Source organism: Camelus bactrianus, chromosome 1 (genome assembly GCF_048773025.1).
Source record: "Camelus bactrianus isolate YW-2024 breed Bactrian camel chromosome 1, ASM4877302v1, whole genome shotgun sequence".
NCBI classification, from domain to species: Eukaryota; Metazoa; Chordata; class Mammalia; order Artiodactyla; family Camelidae; genus Camelus; species Camelus bactrianus.
The window spans coordinates 71418697-71441741 of record NC_133539.1 but is presented as its reverse complement, the minus strand read 5'-3'; the positions used below and the strand labels follow the sequence as shown (position 1 = coordinate 71441741).

The 23045-nt window shown below is 41.3% G+C and overlaps 1 protein-coding gene and 1 pseudogene across 5 annotated transcripts in view; one reads left to right on the top strand and one right to left on the bottom strand.

The window, feature by feature from the left end:
* Nucleotides 1-7775, bottom strand: part of ABCC5 (ATP binding cassette subfamily C member 5) — a 75499-nt gene extending 67724 nt beyond the window's left edge. For 3 of the 5 annotated variants that reach the window (XM_074366958.1, XM_074366976.1, XM_074366987.1), the window contains exons 1-2: nt 7626-7775; nt 4234-4417 (exon numbers count right to left, since the gene is read on the bottom strand). In XM_074366958.1, the coding sequence (XP_074223059.1) occupies nt 4234-4362 (129 nt within the window). In that variant the 5' untranslated portion in view covers nt 4363-4417; nt 7626-7775. Of the gene's footprint in view, nt 1-4233; nt 4418-5500; nt 5655-5741; nt 5762-7625 lie in introns of those variants that run through there. The other 2 variants (XM_074366969.1, XM_074366963.1) reach the window with 2 other exon arrangements.
* Nucleotides 7776-17413: 9638 nt separating this feature from the next.
* LOC105063370 (5-hydroxytryptamine receptor 3D-like) lies at nt 17414-22295 on the top strand (annotated as a pseudogene).
* The last annotated feature ends 750 nt before the right edge of the window (nt 22296-23045 follow it).

Here is a 23045-nt window from a genome sequence, read left to right as displayed (position 1 = left end):
CAGGATTAAAGGATGCCTGCGAATCATCAGACTGTGGGTGGCCATAGTTTTTACCTTAATAGTTTCAAACAAAGGGTAGGTGTGAAAATGCATCATTTTTACCTTAATTATCTCTAAGTAGATGTGATACAAATATCTGAAGGCGTGACTGATTAGACCAATTTTCCCAAAGAGTATTCCAAAAGAAAGATTTGGTCACAATATGAAGAAATGGGCAAACTGTGTACTCTGCAACTTTGCTTACAGCTTAAGAGAAAAAAAAATCACCGACTTGTTTAAAATCAGAATTTATTCCTTGGTGCTTTGCTTCTGATTTCTGTTTGACAGTTTCATGCAAACATGTTGACTGGACCTATCAAAGGCTAATGATGGTGAATAAAACCTTGTTTTCCAATTAAGAGTCACAGATATATTCTTATCTTTTTTTACTTTTGGAGGTACTGTTTTTTCTTTCTTTTTTTTTCCCTAGTTTTTATTTCTGATGAATATTAAGTATATTTGGCATCTGGGAGGTTCTGCCCCAGATTTCATCTCTAACAACTAATATAGAAACGATGGTTATGACTCATGAGACACGAAATAATAATCTCTACCCAATTATCTGCTTACATTCTTAAAAACTTATATAGCCATTCTACATCCCAAATACTTAAATTATCTGTTTTTATACCATCAGTGAACCAGAAATTTGTCATCTTGCTGATTCCCTCTATTAGCAAACTGTTAACATATGAGCCAAGTTCAAGATAAATATATTTAAGAAATTTCAGTTTCAGACAGGTAATATGCAAGAAGGTTCTGGGTGGTATGTAAAATTTAAAAACACTTGATAGTTACGCATTCATTTTAACACGTGTAAAAAATAGGTTGCATAAACCTACGATTCTATTGCTTAGGTCAAGGCTGAGCAAAAGGAAAAAGAACAGTAGGTTAAAAGAAATAGTTTAAGAAAAAAGTTCAGAGGGTACAGGATATGGTAAAAAAAAAAAAAAGAAAAACAGTATTCAAATTTAAAAGTTTAGGAAATGAAAGGATAATGAAAATGAAATTCATGTGGACTCTTGACATTTTATAAAAGTGGTTGGTATCAGCCTTCCTGTTTCTTCAAGACAGGGCTGAGTCACATGAAGGAAACTTGCTGTCTGCTGCCTGACTCAATAACTTAGGGGACAAAGGGCACAACAGTGACTCTCCAGTTCTCTACCTACAAAGGAAAAACTTGCTGCTGCCACTGCACATCCTAATGTCAGTTCTACTCTAACCAACCAGACAGGACCCCTGTCCCCAGAAATTTCACAGGGCCACACACTACCTTTCCAGGTTCTACCTCTTCCTGCTCTACAAGCCATCCATGGGCAGCTTGCTCACTCCTAAGGCTTCATCTACACAGACACACTAAAGACTCCAAAACCTTTCCCCTACCCGACTTCCTGCCTAGGCTCTGTCTACTGATCATCTTACCTGGATGCACTTCAAATTCAACACATTCAGAAGCAAACTCATTCTCACCTCTTTCTCCTTCTCTTCCTGAATGTCCACCAATAGTTTTAAATTCTTACCACCAATCCAAGGTACCCTAATGCTTCCCTCCCCTTTCAGAGATGCCCCTAAATCTCTCCTCCATCCTCACTATTGCACTTGGACCCAGACCCCTGGGCTCTCTCATGTGGACAGACACAAGAGCCTCTGGACTGATCCCTGGTTCTCTCTTCTCTCTCTCTCTCTCATACAGGTTTTTTCTACACTGCCTCAAAACTAATCTCCCTAAGATAAAAATCAAGTCTTAAAAATCTCAGCACAAGAGCATTACCCATTAGGTAATGCAAATTAAAACTACAATGAGCTATCAGACATACCTATCAGAATGGCTACAATAAAATCAGTGATAATACCAAGTACTGCCAAGAATGCAGAGAAACTGGATCATTTGAACATTGCTGGTGGAAATGTAAAATTGTACAGCCACTCTGGAAAAGAGCATTGAAGTTTCTGATAAAACTAAACACACACTTAACGTAAGACCCAGCAATTACATTCCTGGGAATTTACCCAGAAAATTGGAAAGCTTATTCACACAAAATCCTATACATAAATGTTCAAAGCAGCTTTGTTTGTAATAGCTACAAACTAGAAACAATCCAAATGTCCTTCAACAGATGAGTGGTTAAACAAAGTACGGTCTATCTATAACATGGATTATTACCCACAATTAAAAGGAAAGAACTATTGATAGGACTATTGATATACACAAATTAAATGGATCTCAAGGGAATTATGCTGAGTGAAAAAGTCAATCTCAAGAGGTTATATACTATATGATATTGTATATGTGCAAATTGTAACAATTCTACCTAATAAAACTGAAAAATGAAAAAAAAAAGGTTACATACTATATGATTCCATTTGTATAGCATTCTTAAAGTAACAATTACAGTGATAGAGAACAGAGGAGTGGTTGCCAAAGATTGGGGGAGAGGCCAAGGGAGGTGGCTGTGGCTCTGAAAGGGTAGCATAACAGATCCTTTTGGTGGAGCTGATTTGTATCTTGAGCATGGTAGTGGTCATACAAATCTACACATGTGAAAAAACTGCATAGAACACATACACAAATGAGTGCGCATAAAACCGGTGAAATCTTAATAAAGTGGGTAGATCGTATCCATGTCAATCAATAACCTGTTGTGATACTGTACTATAGTATGCAAGAAGTTATCACTGGGGGAAGCTGGATAAGGTACATACGATCTCTCTGTATTATTTTTTTACAACTGCATGTGGATCTATAGTTATCTCAAAATAAAAAGCTAAAAGAAAAAAAAACCCTCCTCAGTAACCTCCTATAGTTCCCCAAAGCCCACACTACAAGATTCCTTAGTGTGGCATGCAGAACTTCCTCATGCACATCCTATGCTCCAGACAACTAGTTATAAAAGGTAACATTTTTTGAGCACAGGCTATGTGGCATGCACCATTCTAAGCATTTTATATGTGTTAGCTCATTTTAATCCTCAAGGATCCCATGAGTTAGGTTCTAAGGTCAATATCATTTTATTCCAAAACCACTAAGGCACAGATGACTTAAGTAGCTTGAAAGCATCCCCACTTAATCACCCTTCAGAGCCCTGCTCCAATGTTACCTTTGTGACTTTTTCCAGTTTAAATACTATACTAACAGTGTCTAGCACTCAAAAGATATTCAATACATGTTTAATTAACATAAGGTTGAGATGAAAGAACACAAAGTTACAGAACTGGCACCTTAAGGATTTGACACTGATTCCATTAAATCTATGTTTCTCCAAAGTGAGGCTTGAATGGGAAAGCACTGTATAACATACAGTGGGGACAGAAAACACCTGATGGTGAGCCAATGTCAGTTAATAAGGCAACAGCTTTCACACAGCAAAGAGGAACAGGTAATGTCAGGCTAATGAAACTCAAGTGTCAGATGCAGGGCTGAATCTTTCTCCAATTTTCACAGAGTAATTACAAGAGCACAAACCTCAGCTTACTACCCAGCAACCCCCATTCTTCCTTATTAGTTACTTCTGCAATTCAAGAAAAAATACAGTCTTTTCCCCTCGAAGAAAAAAATTTCTTCCAGTTTAAAATGTATACTCATTATTTCCCTTGGAGGAACCTAGACTGTTATCTAAAGACTCCTTTACATTCATGGATTTACTTGATAATTTTACTGATATCCTCCAACAATCTAGAATTGTTCCAAGTATGCTCTGAAATCTGAATAGCCTCTGGGGAGGTGAGTATAGCTCAGTGGCAGAGCACATGCATGCACGAGGTCCAGAGTTCAATCCCCAGTACCTCCGTTAAGAGGAAAAAACAAAACAAAACAAAACTGAATAGTCTCCCCAAAGGAATCACACTTTAAACATAGAGGCCGAGGAAAAAAATGATTTTAAATACATGAATGAAGTTTAATGGTTTATTTTTCCTCTGCTCCCTGCCCAGCCCTTCCCCCACCTCAGCCCACCCCACACTCATAAGTTGTCTTCTCTCCAGCAAAGCCTTTTGAGGGGAGAACGCAAAGGGAAAAAACAGAGGAGAGGCTGAGGGCCAACCTCTCCTCTTTCATAAATAACCATAAATTCTTAACAGTGACCTAAAGCTGATAAAGAAAAAGAAACTTCTTTTAAATTATGCATCATGGGGAAAGAGAAGGTGGGGTGGAGCACAACAAGCAGGTAAGAGGGACTCAGGAAAGGCAGTACTGACCAGCTGAGTCCTCTTGTACTTGGAGTCCTCACGGTCTCTGGGCTGCCCCGAATTGCTGGTTCTCTCCCGCACGTTTCTATAACCAGGGCTGGGGATGATATACTCTTTCCCTATGTCAATGTCCTTCATCTTCTCTGAGTGATGGTGCCAGGGCTCACAGGCTCTTGGTTCCACTTGAGAACTTCTGAAATTAAAAATTCATCAAGGACAGATATTTCCTAAATTGTGCTTAATCATAAGCAAAAAGTGCTTTGAAGTAGGAAAAAAGAACAAAAGCATTACAGTTTTCTGTTATTATAACTATAAACGTAAATTTTCAAAAAATGTTCATGTACCATTTTCTTTTTTCAATAGAAAAAATTCCGTGTGAGAGACTCAAGAATTCTCTCCTCCCACTTCTAAGGGAAAAACAAACAAGCAAAAAATAAACATAGTAAAGAGACACCTACCCTCTTCACCTTCAACTACGTTCAAACACAATGTACAGAGCATTTAGATAGGCCTGAAAAAAAAAAGGCTTTCTGGAAACAATTTAAGTTTGTTCCAAGCATTACAAATTCCACAATTGTAAAATGGATAAATTTTACTAAATGAAAACTTATAAAACACTTATTCTAACAATGATATATCCCATCTTTGTATTTTTATAATTAGATAATGGTTAACTGTTGTTTTTAAAGCTCTGTGAACCTGCATAGCTAAAATACAAAACAATACTATACCTTAACTTTAAAAACAAATTCTCCTCAGGGTACTGAAAGTGTTCTAGAGTTAGTGGTGATGATTGCATAATTCTGTTAATATACTAACCAAACACCAAGTTGTAGACTTTTAAAGGAGTGAATTTCATGGTATACAAATATCTCAATGAAGCTGTTATTAAGAAACAATAACAAAAACAAATTCCCCACTCTGCTCTGCTTAGTCTTACCTAGTAGCTACCTGAAACTCTGCTCTAAACCTCAGCTAGCCTGATTAACTTTAATCAATATCCGGTATCAACTCTGGTTACTTTTGAGAAAATAAAACACATACATACCTCTCCAAAACATTTCCCCTACTCTAAGATGATTCAAAGCTTCCCAGATACAAGCTGAGAAAACACCTTTCATACTGGTCTCACTAGAAATTAAAATGTAGCTGTGTTGCTTTTTGAATTCCATAAATTCCTAGCTATCACTGAGACTTAAAAGTACAACTTTGTAGACTAAATTCAATGGCTACAATTCATTTTTTAAGGTACCAGGGAAAAAAGGAGAACACTTACAAATCCTCTAAATAAAAAGGACTCAAACTCCTCCACAGAGATGGGTTTCCAGCACAAAGAAAGCTTGACTTCTTGCCTTTCAGAGGTCTGGCTCAAGTACCCTGAGATAATAATGCTAAGTTACTTATCTTTAAAGTCACCTTGTCCAATGACAAACTGCACCATAGAGAACCCCGGCTTACAACCAAGAGCACAGTAATCACGTCATGGAGACCTCATTAAGCCTACACTATAAACAGACCTGGCATCTGTCAGTGTCCTCAATGTCAGGATGCAGCTGCAGATCAGAGTAATCCTCCTTGTTACAGGGATTGCAAAGGCCAACCCTCCCCTCCAAAGGTTCCCCAGCCTAGCTGATTATGTGAAAGCAGAAAAGATTTGTCCTCCTTTGAAAAAAGGCAAGAGGAGGGGAGGGAGTTTGAAAGGGAGGAGGCTAAAGTAACTCACTCACTTACAGTACCACATGCCATGTCGGGAAGTACATAAGGATCATCTCAATTGTCTAAGAACTCATGTAAGCCAACACTTTACTGAAGTTATTCTATGTATGAAGGGTGTGGGGAGCAGCCTCCCGTTCCCTCTAACACTCTTGCTTCTTTAATTTGCTGGGAAAAGAGGCACAGCTATGAAAGAAGGCAGGCCTTGTGCAGGGACAAAGCTACTATCTCTTGGCCTGGAACATAAGGAGGATTCCATCTTCTGTGTACCAGGGATATAAGACAGGGCACCCCCACACGGAGGCTAGCCAAGAGCTAGGAAGCCCAATAGGTTTGGGAAACAAACAAGGCCCAGATCGGAAGGACCACCAGGCTAGACTTTTCTGGAAACTATTTTAGTTTCCTCTTTTCTCTTGTTCTCCCTTAGAGTTGTTTAAAAGTCTTTTTTAAAATGCTAACTTGTTCCAGCTATTAAGAGAGGGAAAAGGGAAGGGATTTTTTTTATGGTTGAGCTGGAGCTGTATGATGGCACTAGCAGAGTAATCCAAGTGGGAGAACCTCTTTAAGGTGCTCAGAACTCAAAATCAATAGCATGGAGGCCACTTGGTCAGCTGCCTTTTTGTTTGTTTGTTTGTTTTTAACCAAGACTCTCAGTGATAAAAGTGTAGACATTCTCCTGCACAATAATGCAAATGAAACTGTATGGGGGAAGGGGGTTTGCACAGGATTACAAAGCCTGTAAGTAGCCAGATTGGTGCTTCCCAATTGCCTTCACTATGACATTCCTGTTTCCGACACCTCAGGAATCTGCTTCCAAGCCCTGAAGCTACGCAAAGATCTGGAACCACAAGGACAGGTACTTAACCACCCTCCTAAAATCCACCTGTTGTGCTCCAGCCTCCCGCACCTTTCATTCACTAACGCTGGAGACCCCAGAATAACTTAACCATCTTCTCCTTCAAAACCCTCTGAAACTTTGCCGGTCGTTCCTGTGCCCACGTGCCTCCTGCCTCCCCACGTCTGTGCAGAAACCAAATCACTCCTGTGTGATAAATACAAAGCACCATGCAGCTCTGCGTGGTAAAGTGGAAAGGGCACTGACGACGGTCAAGAGAGCTGGATTCTAATCCAGGCTCTGCCCACGGTTTGCTGTGCGTGCTTCTGTCACGAACCTCCATCTACCCCTTCGCCAAAAAACGAGAGGATGACTTCTGCGGTCGCTGGCAGCTCAGAGTCTCCGGTATGTGGCTTGTGCCACAGGCTGGCTTCCCACAACCTTGAGGATAAGGACTTCTCTCAGGCCATTTTCAACTAGGATGCTCTGGCTCTAGGGCGTTTCCATGGCCAGTTGGGGCCTGGAGAGGTGATAGAGACCCACGTCCACGGGCCGCGGCCGCAGCACCCCCTGGTGGTGTCAGCCGGGTGTAGCAGGAACCCCGGACCACTCATTCCCACCCTACCTGCCTTGCTACGCCAGGACCTCACCACTAGCTCTTGGGGGTCGCGTCTCGAGCAAGGGACGGCGGGAGACCAGAGGGAGGCCAGGCCCCGTTTCTCAGGTCTCTGGCTTCCCCCAAACTGCTCGCATCCCCGATCGCAGCCCGCCACCCCTGGAAGAGACACACGGCGGTGGGCCCTGTGACAACCCGAGGGAGAAGGAAAGGGGTGCGGCGGTCGCCGCTACCTACCTGTGCCCCAGCTCCAGGAGGGCCGTGTCGGCCACTCGACCACGCTCGCGAGCATTAGCCCCGGAGCAAAACAAGCCTTTATAGCGGCATTGGTCGCCAGACTGCGCAGGCGTGCTGCACAAAGACTCCCCAAGACTGAAGGGAATTGTAGTCCCCCTTCCAGGAGCCTGAGGCGCGATTCCCGGCAAAGGACTATATTTCCCAGAAGCCCCGTAGAAGCCCTGGAGGAGGTGCAGGCCGCTCCCCCTTTCCAGCGCGCTCCAGGCTCTGCACCATCCTTCCCAGAGCTTCTGCGAGCCTGTCTGGAATCTTCTCTGAGGCCGTGTCCAGGGGTGGCAGGGAGGGTTGACAGCAGCCCTGTGTGGGCGGGCAGCCCAGTGTTTGTAGGCAGATCGGCCACGGTGGTGCGTGACCGTTTATGCACCAGAAAACACTGAAGGTCATCGGTAGCCTCTATCTCCTGGCAACCAGCCAGCCCCAGATCCTATCTGTGTGGCCCTTAACGTTTTACCACTACTTGCTCATGACTCTGCATTCTGTGCTATCACCTTTCTCACATTAATCCCACTGCCCATCGCATTATGTTGTGCTGCCTGGTTTCCAGATAATAAAATGCCCTCATCACAGTTTACAGAGTGGCAAGAGGCTTAGAAACGGCATGCCAATTCATCCCTTTCTTTTTTTAAGTGAAACCGAGGTTCCCAAAGAGATTGATTACTTTCTTTTTGTGTTTCATCTGTGCCTTCAATGATTATAACATAACTACTGTGTTGAGTGCCTACCTATTCTGTATCTGGTGCTTTACATACTTCTTTAAGAAAATTTCCATATCAACCCTGTGTGGGGGTATTCTGATTATCCATTTAAGAAACTAAATTTTTTTAAAAAGGCAAGGAAAGTGACTTGTCCACATTTATACAACTTGCTACTGTGAAACACCAATGTATCATACAGCTGAAGTATGTATTAATACAGTGTTCTTGCACAAAGATGGACTAATACACCAATACAATAGACTAAAGAGCCTAGAAACAGACTCATGCACATGTGTAAACTTTTCTATAACAGAGAAAACGTTACAAATCAGTAGACAAAGGAAGAAGTTTCTATGAATAGTGCTGGAACAATTGGTTATCCATATTTTTAAAAACTCAGGGATTACTACTTCATACTACACCAAAAAATCAATTTCATGTAGATCAAAGGCCTAACTGTGAAAGGGAAAACTTTCAAACGTTTAGAAGAGAATATGAAATATCCTTGTGAGTTTGGGAATAGAGAACTTCTTAAACAAGATACAAAAACAAATAATAAAGGAAAGATTGATATATGTTTACTATCTTAAAATTTAAACTTCTATATAAGATGCCATAAAGTAAAAACATACACCACAAATTATAACTGACAAAGTTTTTAATACAGAATATACAAAAGATTTCTATAACTCAGTAAGAAATGGTTAATAACCCAATGGGAAAACTGGCAAGTGATATGAACAGACAGTTCACAGAAAAGGAAACTGGAGCAGCCACTCAAATATGAAAAGACATCCAATCTCACTACTAACCAGGGAAATGGAGATTTAAAAAGAAATGAGATACCACTTTATGTGCATCTGATAGGTAAATGTAAAAACCTGACAATATTAAGTGTTGTCAAGGATCTAGAGAGACAGGGTATTTCACACATTGCTGGAAGAGTAAGGGTGAGAGAACCACATTAAAGTTGGCCAAATTTAGTAGGTTGGAAATGGGCTGTATTGTCAGACCCCCAAGTAAACCCCTAAAATTCAGTGGCCTGAATTCAAGAAGCTTATTTCTCTCCTGCATAAAAGTCTCAGGTGAGTATACCAGATCAGCAGTGTAGTTCTGCTCCCGGCAGTCAGTCGGAGACCCAGGGTGATGGTGGCTCTGTCAGGTTCACCATATGGCTTCAAACATTTCTCTACTCCTTGCTACCACCAGTCACGCAGGTGGACAGAAGGAAAAAGAGTGTGGAGCAGATGTGACTCAGCCTAAAGGCACAAGCCAGTTAGCAGCATACATCATTTCCACTCACTTTCTATTGGTGACAATTTAGTCATATGGTCACATCCAACTAAGAAGGAAGCTAGAAAATGCAATCTTCAGCTGGGCAGCCAAAAGCCATCTACAACTCTGTTACAGTAGAAGAAGAAAAGAACAGATTTTGGTAGAAGTTAAATGTTCTACCCAAAAATTATTTGAGTGGCTGTTTTCTCAATTCTCCCAAGGATAACACATAGCTACTATCATTCGAAATGCCCGGCGGAGAAGTTAATTCCTTACATACAATGAATACTTTAAGGTATTAGGGCTTAATGCTATTAGCTGAGAAAAGCTGCCCTAAAGGATCTCCATACATATGCACAAGGAGATATGATCATTGTGCATTATCTGTAATAGTGGGAAGAATCTAAATTTCATTAACAAGTGAACAAGAGAACAAGATTGTGGTGTTTGTACAATAGGATACTATATCACTGTTAAAGAATAAGGGTTATAATGTATCAATATGTATAAATCTTCAAAACAATGTTGGGCAAAAATAAATAACAAAAAGATTCAAATTGCATGACCTTATTTGTATCAATTAATTAAATTAATTTGGGGGGGTGGGAATAGCTCAGTAGCGGAGTTTCTTCTTAGCACGCACGAGGTCATGGGTTCAATCCCCAGTACCTCTATTTAAAAAAAGCTTTGCAAAAATAATTAATTTGTAATTTTGTAAACATGTAAGATATATGTCATTAATGGAGGCACACATGTGTATTTAAAAATGTAAAACCAGGCTTGGGCACGATAAACAACAAATTCAAGGTATAATTACCTCTGGTGTTGCAGGAAGGGGAATAATATCAGAGAGTGATACATAGGGGCTTCCTTTGTTTCTGTAATATTTTATTTCTTTAAGAAATAACTTGCCATTTGCAGCAACATGGATGGACCTAAAGATCGTCATTCTAAGTGAAGTAAGCCAGAGAGAAAAAGAAAAATACCATATGAAATCATTCATATGTGGAATCTAAAAAAGAAAAAGAAAAAAAAGGACACTATGAACTCATCTACAAAACAGAAACATGCTCTCAGACATAGTAAAAATCCTTATGGTTACCTGGGGGAAAGGGGGTGGGAAGGGATAAATTTGGGAGTCTGAGATTTACAAATGTTAGCCCCTATATATAAAAATAGATTAAAAAGAAGCTTCTGCTGTATAGCACAGGGAACTATGCTCAATATCTTGTAATTACCTTTAATGAAAAAAATATGAAAACGAATATATGTATGTATATGCATGACTGGGACATTGTGCTGTACACCAGAAATGGATACATTATAACTAACAGTACTTCAATATAAATAAATAAATAAATAAATAAATAAATAAATAAATAAATAAATAAATAAATAAATATTTTAAAAAAGAAATAACTTACAAATGTTAAAATTTAACAAAGCTTGGAGGTGTTTCCAATATCATTTGCTGTACTTTTTGGTAGCCTTAAAGTATTTCATAATAAAAAAGTCTTAGTATCATAGGAACAAACCATTTCTCCTCTCAGTGGGGTATGTGCAATTTAACAGAAAAATCTTGAGGACTTATATAGATATATAAACATAGATATAGAGATATAGACCTACTGAGATTCCTTAAGCACATGTGGCCATCTGGTGAGATAAGAAAAACTTTTCTCAGCACACCGCAACCACCTCGCCAGGGCACATTCATACTTCCAACCATGCTTCAAACACTGTTCTACGCCAAAGCCATGTATCTGATACCTTCATGTAAAATAAAAGCTTCAAAAATCTCCATGAAATACTTCAAATATATTGATTATAGGTTTTTTAAAAATGGATAAGCACCATACAGCCCTGGTTCAAGGCCTCAATACACTATGGTACTATCTCAGCCTGTCCAAGGACCACCTGTGCCAAAGACTTATACTTATTCACATGTATTGATTGCAAAGCATCCCCTCTTTGAAGTGTATTTATGTTGTGAAGCGTTTTGGGAGGTGACATTCTCAACCCTCAGGCAAGGCGCTAGAGCATCTATGTTGCAATGCAGAATTGTATGTATTTTTAAATATACGTATGTTGTGTAAATATACTAAATACACTTAGTCATTCACTACTGGAGATACAATGGAGCTAAAATAGACAAGTATCCTGCCCTCATGGGGTTTAGAGTCCCAGATAAACATTAATCCAAACTGAAACTACAATGATGGTATATACCAGAAAGGAAAGGCAAATGTTACATCTGAAGGATAGTAGGAGTTAGCAAGGTGAAGATGGTGGAAATGGGCAGAAGAAAGAGCACTCCAAGCAGAGGGAAAAATAAAGACCAGGCGGTGGGAGAAGGAAGGAAAGATCTCCAAAAGTGGACCATGTTGTAGGTCTTTAAGGTAAGAGCAAAAGGCAATCATTGAAAGGTTTTAAAAGGTGAATGGGTTAAGGGTTAAGAATTCGAATTTGCATTTTGAAAACTTCCCTGTGGCTAGCAGACTGGGGAAAGAGTTAGAGGCAGCTGGAATGGAAGAGAAGAGGCTAGCTAGGAGTGACTGTTGTCATCCAGGATGGAGGTTTGGACTAGAATTGTGGTGGAAAAGATGGAGAGAAGTGGATGCACTCAAGAGAAATTTAAGAGGTAAAATCAACAAAGCTTGTTGATGGATTGGAAATGGTGGGATGAGAAAGAGAGATGTCATGGTTAACACCTTGGTTTTTGGTTGCAGAACTGGATGGATGGTGGTACCATTCATTGTCATAAGAAATGCTCTACTGCAGTAGCCCCCTGACACCCTCCTCTTCTCAGCTTGCAGGAGCTAATGTCCTGATCACTCCACATCTGCGGTGGCGCTGTGCTGAATTCTTCTGCCAGTTATAAAAACAAAATTTCTCTTTTGCAGATCAGTTTTGCAATGAAAGTCATTTTCATGGAATAAGACCTTTTTTAAGTTAGTTAATAAACCGAACTTTTTATTTGACATCATGGAAACAATATAATGCAACAGAATAGCTCACCTCTTTAATGGTCTTAGGCAAATTAGAAAAGAAGAGAATTTAAGATGTAAACAATGCTGAATGAAAGCCAAATTACATCACAGTATATTGTAGAGACAAAGGTTTCACAGTATTTTTTATAGAGAACTGCGTGGGAGAAGCTGAGTGTTCATACAGTATCAGTAGTGTAGACATGCATGTTATGGTAAGTCATATCACATATTTACTTTAAGAAGGAAAGAATTACACACTCCTCACCTTTGTAGTAATAACCTCCCAAGTTTGTTAGCAGTAAGGGCAGTAGTTAGAATGAAATGAAGAATCACTTTTTAAAAAATTTAAATACTATTATATTGAGCTGCACTATCAAACTGGCTCAGCAAAATAACAAGTATTCAAAAAATTAGCTCTTTATTATAAGGAGGGGAAAAATGATAGCAATTGTCTAATTTTAATAAAACAATATTATCCGCCACATTAAATTACTGTTGTGTTGATAGTCTTGCATGTACATAATTTGTAAATTCATTTTAATTTCATAGTGGTGTAAGAACTACATGCATAAGGACTTAATAAATGGTCTTATGAATATACCTATTTAAGTAATACTATAAAATAAATAATTTCAGTCAGTATCAGGGTTTTGGGAGAACTGTTTCTCTTAAAAGAGGTCTGAACCTTATTCAAGTTTAGGAAACACTGGACTATGGAATTAACCCAAACTTTAGCTTGGTATACAAGACCTCCGGGATCTGGTCCCACGTAATACCACAGTTTCATTTCGTGTCACTCTCCTACTCAAATCTGAGGTCCTGACAACACTGTGATTTCCATGTTTTTGCTCTAGCTGTTCCCTCCACCCAGAACGACCAGCTAAATGTACTTAGCTGAAATAACAAACACTGAAGCCCACAGACAGGCCTTGGGATTTTACTCCTCCAATAGTGACAATTAAGGATTACGTACTCAAGTCAATACGTCTAACATCTCTAATGGTAAGATGTGCATGAGGAGTCTCCCACATTGTGAAGTGTGGACCAGGCACCTATCAGGTCACAAATGAGAGGCAGCGAGGTCCCACTAAGCCAGCGAAGCCAGAATCAAGAGTCCTCCTGGGATGGAGCCTTCTCATCAAAACAGTTCTGAGCAGACTGGAAGAGTGGTCACCCCAAGTCATTCATCGAAAATTCTCCTTCAGGTGTGTTGCTTTATAAATATGGGCTTTTGATCAGAAGCAGAGATGAACAACTTTGATCTACATTGGTGATAGCCTTTTTGGCAATGAATGTCAGTTCAGGAAAATTAAAAACTGATGCAGACTGTGTTTATTTTCCGTTCAAAATAATTCACTTATTGAATTCCACAAGAAAAAATATATACTCTTAAAACACAAATTATATACGTTATTGATTACAATACCACCAATGAGAAAAATCAGTATTGCTTTTCAGCTACTAAAATGTTACTAAGTATATTTGAGAGGTAATAATACCAAAGCATGTTTTTAAACTCTCATCTTAAAATTAGATCTAGGTGGATGACATGTGGCCTGCAGCTGGTAGGCCATTGATCTAAAGAAAAGGAAGAAAAACAAGAGTCCTCCTTTTGGCAGTCTAAGTCTGTATTGCTCAGGGCTTCAGAAACAGCTTGAAGCTGATACCTACTTTACTTCCTATTCGCTTGCAGGTTCTTACAGGTCCAATCAAATTTCAGGTTTTAAAATACTTATCTTTAAAAAAAACCCACTTATCTCATTTATTTCTTAAGTTTCTTGATTTATTTATACATATGCTGCTTGCATTCTATATTTTATCTGTAGCAAGACTGACACAGTTTTTTTTCAAGCTTTCTTTCTTATAGATTTACTCTATTTACCTAAAGCAGTGTTTCCCAAAAATCCATGGAGTACTAGTCCTGCAAGATATCCTGAGAAAAAGAAATTTCCAGAAGTCAACTAAGTTTAGGAAATTATATACATGATATTCAAGTTACATTAACATTTAAGCTAAATACTCTAAGAAATCCTACAGTAACGAAACCTATTTTTCCTTATTTCATTCAGTATTTCTCAGACATATTTAAACTTGAAAAACCAAAAATAATTTTTCAGAAAAGCATTTAACATCCTATAGAACTAGTGTTCTACAGAAAATGCTTTGAGAAATGCTGATCCAAAGTCATCTTGAAAGAAAGAAAGAAAGAAATGTAGAATAGATAAACAAGATTATACTGTATAGCACAGGGAAAGAAAGGAAGAAAGGAAGAAAGGAAGGAAGGAAGAAAGAAAGAGAGAAAGAAAGAGAGAAAGAAAGAAAGAGAGGGAAAGAAAGAAAGAAAGAAAGAAAGAAAGAAAGAAAGAAAGAAAGAAAGAAAGAAAGAAAGAAAGAAAGAAAAGGAAGGAAGGAAGGAAGGAAGGAAGGAAGGAAGGAAGGAAGGAAGGAAGGAAGAAGGGAAGGGAAGAGAAGAGAAGAGAAGAGGAGGAAAGGAAAGGAAAGAAAAAAGAAAAGAAAAGAAAAGAGAAAGAAAAAGGAACTTCCCACAGTGGGAAGGATTCTCAAATCTTGATGAAGAATGATGCTGAGAGTGGAGGGGTAGTCCTTGACAGTATGCAGCTGAGAGTGGCCAAGAGAAAATGCTCCTCTGCTCAGAGGAACTGGGGCTGACTCAGCCACTCAGACATTTGAAGTCTGGAAGATTCCATTCAGGCTGAAGCAACCTGAGCCATCTTGAGAGAGCAGGGATAACAGCAACTACTATTTCTGCCATTTTTACTGTTATTCCTGCTTCCATTCATTAATTCCTTAGGATGGGAAAGGCGATCTACAAACATTATCTCTGACCACATGAAACCCCTGCAAGATAGGTTTTATCCTCCCGGCCTGAGAGACGAGGACACTGGGACTGAAGAAAAGTGACATGATTCTAGTAGAAACAAGATTTGGTTCTTAGACTTTTCTTACTGTCTCATACCAACTAATCTGCAAAGCTTCTTCACTGAAGCAACGTCTCTCCCTTCGATCTCCTAGCCACTGATGGCACTCCCTGGAGCCTTCCCTAACAGAAATCATTCTAGCATAAAACAGGTTAAGCCAATGATGACTTTGGCTCACTTACCCTACTTCTGCTTTCCACTAGGAAACAAATATTTGCACATTCTATCTTTTTTTTTTCCCCCGCAGGTTCTAAATCTGACAAGACCCATGCTCACCTAGGAATGGCATGGTATTTTTGAAATTACTTCCTAAGGCTCTTTAAGAATCAAACAAGAACTTCAGGATGACACCTGCACCCCAGTGTTCACAGCAGCACTATTTACAATAGCCAAGACATGGAGACAGGCTAAATGTCCATCAACGGATGACTGGATAAAGAAGATGTGGTATATTTATACAATGGAATACCACTCAGCCATAAAAACTGACAACATAACGCCATTTGCAGCAACATGGATGCTCCTGGAGAATGTCATTCTAAGTGAAGTAAGCCAGAAAAAGAAAGAAAAATACCATATGAGATCACTCATATGTGGAATCTAAAAAAACAAAAAACCAAACAAAACATAAATACAAAACAGAAACAGACTCATAGACATAGAATACAAACTTGTGGTTGCCAAGGGGGCGGAGGGTGGAAAGGGATAGATGAGATTTCAAAATTGTAGAATAGATAAACAAGATTATACTGTATAGCACAGGGAAATATACACAAGATCTTATGGGTAGCTCACAGAGAAAAAAATGTGACAATGAATATATGTATGATCATATATAACTGAAAAATTGTGCTCTACACTGGAATTTTACAACATTGTAAAATGATTATAAATTAATAAAAGATGTTAAAAAAAAAAGAATCAAACAAGAAAATTAATCATAACACTCAAAGGCAAACTCAAATGCCTATAGGGGCCAAGCAGGTAACATAAATGAGGGAAGCCAGTCAGGAATAAGACAATAGTTGGTGACAGAAACTGATGATCTAGATGCTCCATCCAAAGGGTTTAACCACATCTTAGCTTTGGCACAAAGTGTTGTTGTCAAGCAGAAATGTGAGCCAAGAATTGCTTGATCTTCTTTTTCAAGTGAAGCCAGAAACACCGTTTTTATGTGAAATCTCCCAATTTTTAAAATGTTGACAACTAACTATTCTAAAAACACCAAGGGGCCAAAAACAACATGAATTTAAAGGCTGATCACTCATGACCTCACAAGCCAACTTCTACTAAAAACTCTGCCACCTCCCCTCTACCCAACTCCCTCCATCCAGTAGACCTGGGTCCAAATTGCTTTTGACACTCAAAATATCAAAAGTTAAGACTTACCAGTAAGGAAGTCATATTTAAAACCTCAATCTCAAGTTGATTATAAAAAAGAAGGCCATCCCCGGTTTTTCTGAAAGCTGGCAGCAGTACATGTGCCACCTGAAGGTAACAGCAGCCATTGTGTGCTTTTCCTATGGTGCATCATGTGCCAGAGTGACTCTAAAGTATGAGGGGGCCATTAGCACTGCTCCAGCGACCAAATGTTTTTCCTTCCTCCTCTCCAAGCTGATTTGTCAGATTACTTTTGGATACTAGATGCAGGTCTAGTTAAGGTTGGGTAGTCCTCCGTGATATTCCATTGTCATCAGGGATGCTTGTTAGAGACATGGCTCATGCTACCTGACACCTGAATTATTCAAAGCTAGAGCTTGAGGTGTGGCCTGTGGTCTTTTAAGGTCAACATCATCACTAGTTCCCAGAGAAGAGCCAAGGAGAGGAAGATGGAAAGAGGCTGGCTCCGTGGGGAAGGATTCCTTCTCTGCCTCATTTTCTACCTGCTGCTTCAAGGTAAGATGGGACAAGAGCAAGAGCAAAGCAAATATATAACCTCTGGGAAACAGCGAAACCAGGCTAATTTTTATCAGTGACTGGGTGTTCATTAACTCATAACTGACAGTTTTGTAGCTCTTTCTAGGATCCTAACAGTTGGTTGACTCTTCTCTCAAGCTACTTCTCCACCCTCTTCCACCACGCTTCTTTTTCCCTATGTTTTTCTGTTTCCAAGCATAAAATCTATCCCCATGGCTTCTGAGCATCAATTGATGTTGAGAAGAAGAAAATTCTTTCTCAGTTCTCTTAAGCAAAAAAATGCAACAAGAAAAGATGCTAAGTGGAAGGAGGCAGATGAGAAGATCTGCCATGAAAGAGGGAAACTTTTTCAGTCCAGTTTCCAAGTTGAGAGTATTTTTTTGTTCATTATTGAGAATAAGCAATGAGGGATATGACAATATCAGAGGCAGATTAAAACAGACTCTACCAGAAGACGTTACCACATACATTTTCAGTTTCTGCTCCACAAAGTATGGTAAGAAAAGGGTTAGGAATGAGATGGGCATCGAGGAACTCTTTTTAAGATGGTCTCAGTGGTGATGACTCCTGAGTTTTAGAAAAGAACAATCATAGCACATAGCAGAGACATGGTATATACTCATTCAATTGAAAAATCGAGTTCCTTAAGGTCCCACATATTTCTCACTACCTACCTGATTATTTCTCTCATCATTAATTCATGACCATCTATGCCCTGTTCATATAGTGAGAAGGAGAACTGTGATTACAAAATTTGTCACTGACATTCAACCCAGTGGCTCAAGGACAGAGACAAACAATGGAAGGACACGAAATGAAGGGGGAGACATTTGTGATGAGATTGTTGAGAACGTAGCAGGACACTAAAAAATGGTGGTCAGGGCTGATTTTGCATACCCATTTGGACAAGTTTTGCATGGAGAGAGAGAAACAACAGAATTGAGGATGGAGCCCTGGCTCAGCTCACCTCATCAACTTCCACCATTTGCCTGCCAGCCCAGCCCATGCTCCCTGGCCCAGGAAGAAGGAATCCACACGGTTCTCCCATGCCCCCTGTTGTCTCTCTGTGCAGAAACACTCCCCAGGCCCTAGCCCCAGCACTCTTCTCACAGTCTCTGCTCTCTACAGGAACAGGAGACACTTTCACCATCAACTGCTCAGGCTTTGACCAGCACGGGGTGGATCCTGCCACCTTCCAAGCAGTGTTTGACAGAAAGGCCTTCCCTCCAGTCACCAACTTCAGCCTCCCCACTCATGTCAACATCTCCTTCACCCTGTATGCCATCTTGGAAGTAGTAAGTCCTGACCCAACTCTGTAACAGTCTAGTGGTGAGCAGCGGGTCCCCTGGCTGGATTTTGTAAAATTAAGAGCTCAGTCTGTGGGATAGGGAGGCATGACAGGAAATGCTATGATGGCATTGCTGCAGGTAAAATCTGTCCCTTTTTTTCGAATACTCCACAAGAAACATAATCCTGATGGACCCTCATACTGATGCTTTCACTTACACTTCCCATGTACCCTGGATTATATGACTTACATTTTTCAGTGCCTATGATTAAAAATCATAACTGCCACACAGAACTGCTTTGGAAATGAGTAAGAGGTGGGTGGTGGCATTGGAACTGACTTCATAAAGTTAATGATCCTGGATGAAAATTGTTTTTCCAGGATGCACAGCTTCAACTGATGACATCATTCCTGTGGCTGAATATGGTATGAGAGTCCCAGTCTCCCCTTTGCTATGATACTTCTCTTTTTCCACTCCAGGGTCCAATTTGGCAGATTCAAATGGATAAATCTGAGAATACCACAAATTAAACAAGTTCCAACAGAGCCAGACCAATAATGAAAATGCAAAACTTCCTGTTATTCTGCCATTTTAGGAGAGCAGAGATGGGGCATAGGTAGCTGGTGGCATAAACCAAGGTCATGGAAGCCAATATTTAAGTGGCTCCATCCCAGGGAATCCAAAGCCAAACTCCATGTCTCCCTTGAGAGCACTGAGGGAGAAGTGGAAGCAAGTAAAACTTCGTTAGTGACCTTGTGACAGTTGTCACCAGAGAAGGGATGGGAGAGTAAAGAAATGAGTGAAAAAAGGAATATAAAGTGCAGGAGACAGAGGAAGACTAAAACCAGTCCCTGCCTGCTTTGTCCCACCCCATGGATTCCTCCAGATCTGGTACAACCCATTCATCAGGTGGAACCCAAAGGAATGCGGGGGCATCAGGAAACTCAGCATGGCAGCTGAGAACTTGTGGCTTCCAGATATCTTCATCGAGGAGTTGTGAGTATTGGGGCTGAAAAGAGCAAGGATACCATATGTCCAGGGAAGAGCAATGATGTAACCAGGAGGAGGGGCCACACAAAGACTCCACTAGAAAGGAGCAGCATCTGAAACCCCCAGAACATGGCGATAGGTGGAAGGGGGAGGTCAGACGAGTGGGGCTGGAGCACAGGAATGGGGCGACCTGAGAAAGAAGGTCAGGTCTGATGGGGAACCCACAGTATCCACCTCCCCATCCTTCTCACATACAGCATGGATGTGGATAAGACACCTACAGGTCTCATGGCTTATGTCAACAGTGATGGTCGCATCAAATACAACAAGCCAATGCGGGTGGTCAGCATCTGCAACCTGGACATCTTCTACTTCCCCTTTGATGAACAGAACTGCACGTTCACCTTCAGCTCTTTCATCTACACAGGTGAGGGAAGCTCAAATATAGTGGCCTTCTGAGAGGTAGAGAAAGGGATTTGAGAGAAGAAGACATAAAGCTGGGAACAGAGAGGGAATCCCACTGAAAGGGCTGTGGAAGCTAAGTGGCAAGGACTCCAACAGGCTGGGCAAAGGGGTTGGGAGTATTGGGTGAAGCTGAGTTGTCTGGGTCTCCTTTGCAGTGGAGAATATGGTCCTGGGCATGGATAAGGATGTGCAGGAGATTTTGAAAACATCACAGAACATCATTTGGAGCAAGGGGGAGTGGGTACTTCAGGGTATCCATCAAAGAATGAAGAAGACGGCTATGGGCACCAATGAGTATGACCAAATCATCTTCCATGTGAGCTCAGGGGCCCTGGGTGGGATCTCCTCCTAAGACACCTAGCTATGTCCTCCACTAGAAAGTAAGGGCTCCCACTAGAAAGTAAGCCCTGCAGGGGTAGGGATTGTTTTCCCTTTTTTCACTGATAAACTCCAGCACCTAGAACGGTACCTGGCACTCAGTAAATATTGATGAAATGAATCCTCCCTGAGGAAGAAACAAAGCTCCCATGGCAGTGATTTTTATGAGCACGAGCCTCCCACCACCCAGGGCTGCCAGAAATTTTTGGAGGGCAGCAAGTTTTATGTTTTTTTTTTAAAGAAATGGTGGAAAAGTTATGAAGCATTGACTTAGAGATATTATGATTCCAAATCCTGGTGACCCCAAAACATTTGCTCTATCTTGCTTTCCCTCCCGCTGGTATTAAAAGTCCAACAACAAAGTCACTAGTGATTAGACCTTGATGAGGAAAGCAAGCAGAAATACAATGCACACGGTATCTAAGAATCTGGTCCCCCAGTCCTGCTAAGAGCACATTGGTAGGAATAAAAATTTCAGCAGAGAAAGTTGCCACTTTGGGCCAATTAAGAATGAGATACATTTCAGTGGTAAGCTGCATGGTGGACTCAAACCCTGGAAGGGCAGTGTGCTGATTAAGATGACTTTGCTGGAGAAGCAGGACAGTGAACGGGACTTGAGGTAACATTTCCTGACTAGAAAGCTTGGTCTGGGACAGCTCTCAACTCTCGTTCTTAACTGGCTTGGCAGCCTCCCAGCCTACTCCTCACTTGTCCCCCCGCCACCAGGTGGCCATCAGGCGCAGGCCCAGACTCTACGTCATCAACCTTCTGGTGCCCAGCAGTTTTCTGATGGCCATCGATGCCCTCAGCTTCTTCCTGCCGGCAGAAAGCGGGAACCGTGCCCCATTCAAGATGACCCTTCTGCTGGGCTACAACGTCTTCCTGCTCATGATGAATGACTTACTCCCGGCCAGTGGCACCCCACTCATCAGTATGTCACCTCCCTCCATCAGGAAAATAAAAGCAAGGTGGGGGTGTGATGGGGGAGGGACAAGTGAAACCAGGTCAAATTGAAAAGGGCCCTCTGGGGAAAGAGGAAACAAAAAGTCTTGGGAGGTGTCTCTGGCCCTCATACAGGCCTGCCTTCCCTCCAGGTGTCTACTTTGCCCTGTGTCTGTCGCTGATGGTGGTCAGCCTGCTGGAGACCATCTTCATCACCTACCTGCTGCACCTGGCCACCACCCAGCCCCCACCCATGCCTCACTGGCTCCATTCCCTGCTTCTGCGCTGCACCAGCCCAAGGAAGTGCTGCCCTGCTGGGCCCCAGAAGGGAAACACCGGCCTGGGCCTCAGCCCCGCCCACCTGCCTGGTGAGGGGACTCAGCATTGCCCATGCCTCCTCTTCCAGCATCTCCACTTCCCTGCTCCGGCCTCCTGTCCTGGCCCCCACAACTTCCCAGCTGACCTTGACAGCCTACAGTCAAGTCTCTGTCTCTCTGCAGGTGTGAAGGAGCCCGTGGAGTTGGTGGGGAAGGTGCCAGGTCCAAAAGAGGCAGAGTTAAATAGGTGCCCTGAGTCAACGAGGGCCCAGCAGGAAGACGAGGCTCAGAAGCAGCACTTGGTCAGCCTGTGGGTACAATTCAGCCGCGTGATGGACACCCTGCTCTTCCGCCTCTACCTGCTCTTCATGGCCACCTCCATCATCACTGTCATCGTCCTCTGGAACACCTAGGCAGATGTCCATTTGTGAGATCCAGGCAAGAGCTCCTCTTGCCTCCACAAACCTCCAGAGAGCCAGGCTCTCATGCCTCTCCAAATCCCACCTTACAACCTTAGCAATCACCTTGTTTTCAATCCAGTCCTTTTGTGCAGTTTCAAACCAAATCTGGATGGTTTCCTATGCCCGCCTGAATCAGATCCTTGAGCCTGCATGCCATCAGCTCCCCTCAGCCCTCCTGTGAGTCCTGCCTGCCTGGCTCCTCAGGATTCAGGTTCCTGGAATGCTTCCTTGATTGAATCTCCTCCAATAAACCCCTTTGCAAAAAGCACTCACTCCTCCCTGCATTATATGATAGTACTAAAAATCTTGGGGTTGAGAGTCTTCTTGCAGAAACTTCTCATTATCAAAGTAAGAAGGATTTTCTTGTTTTTTAAAAGTCTATCAGACAACATGTGAAAGTGCAAAGAGAAGAGAGATGGGGCCAAAATCTATTACCAGGAATTAAAATAGGGATTAACCTCCTAAATCCAGTTATCCTGGATTTAAGCTTCAGAAATTAATAATGTGCCAGAACCAGGCATCTCTTGTTTAAGAGTGAAGCCTTCTTGTCACAGCCTGACATATGACTCACTCATGATTAAGCACTTAGAGTGTTAACATAATCCCAAATTACTGCTAGCTGTCTGTGTTGCAGTTAGAGTTGATCTGCCCTTAATCATGCAAAGAAAAGAACATCAGGCCAAGGGAAGCACATTTGAAAAT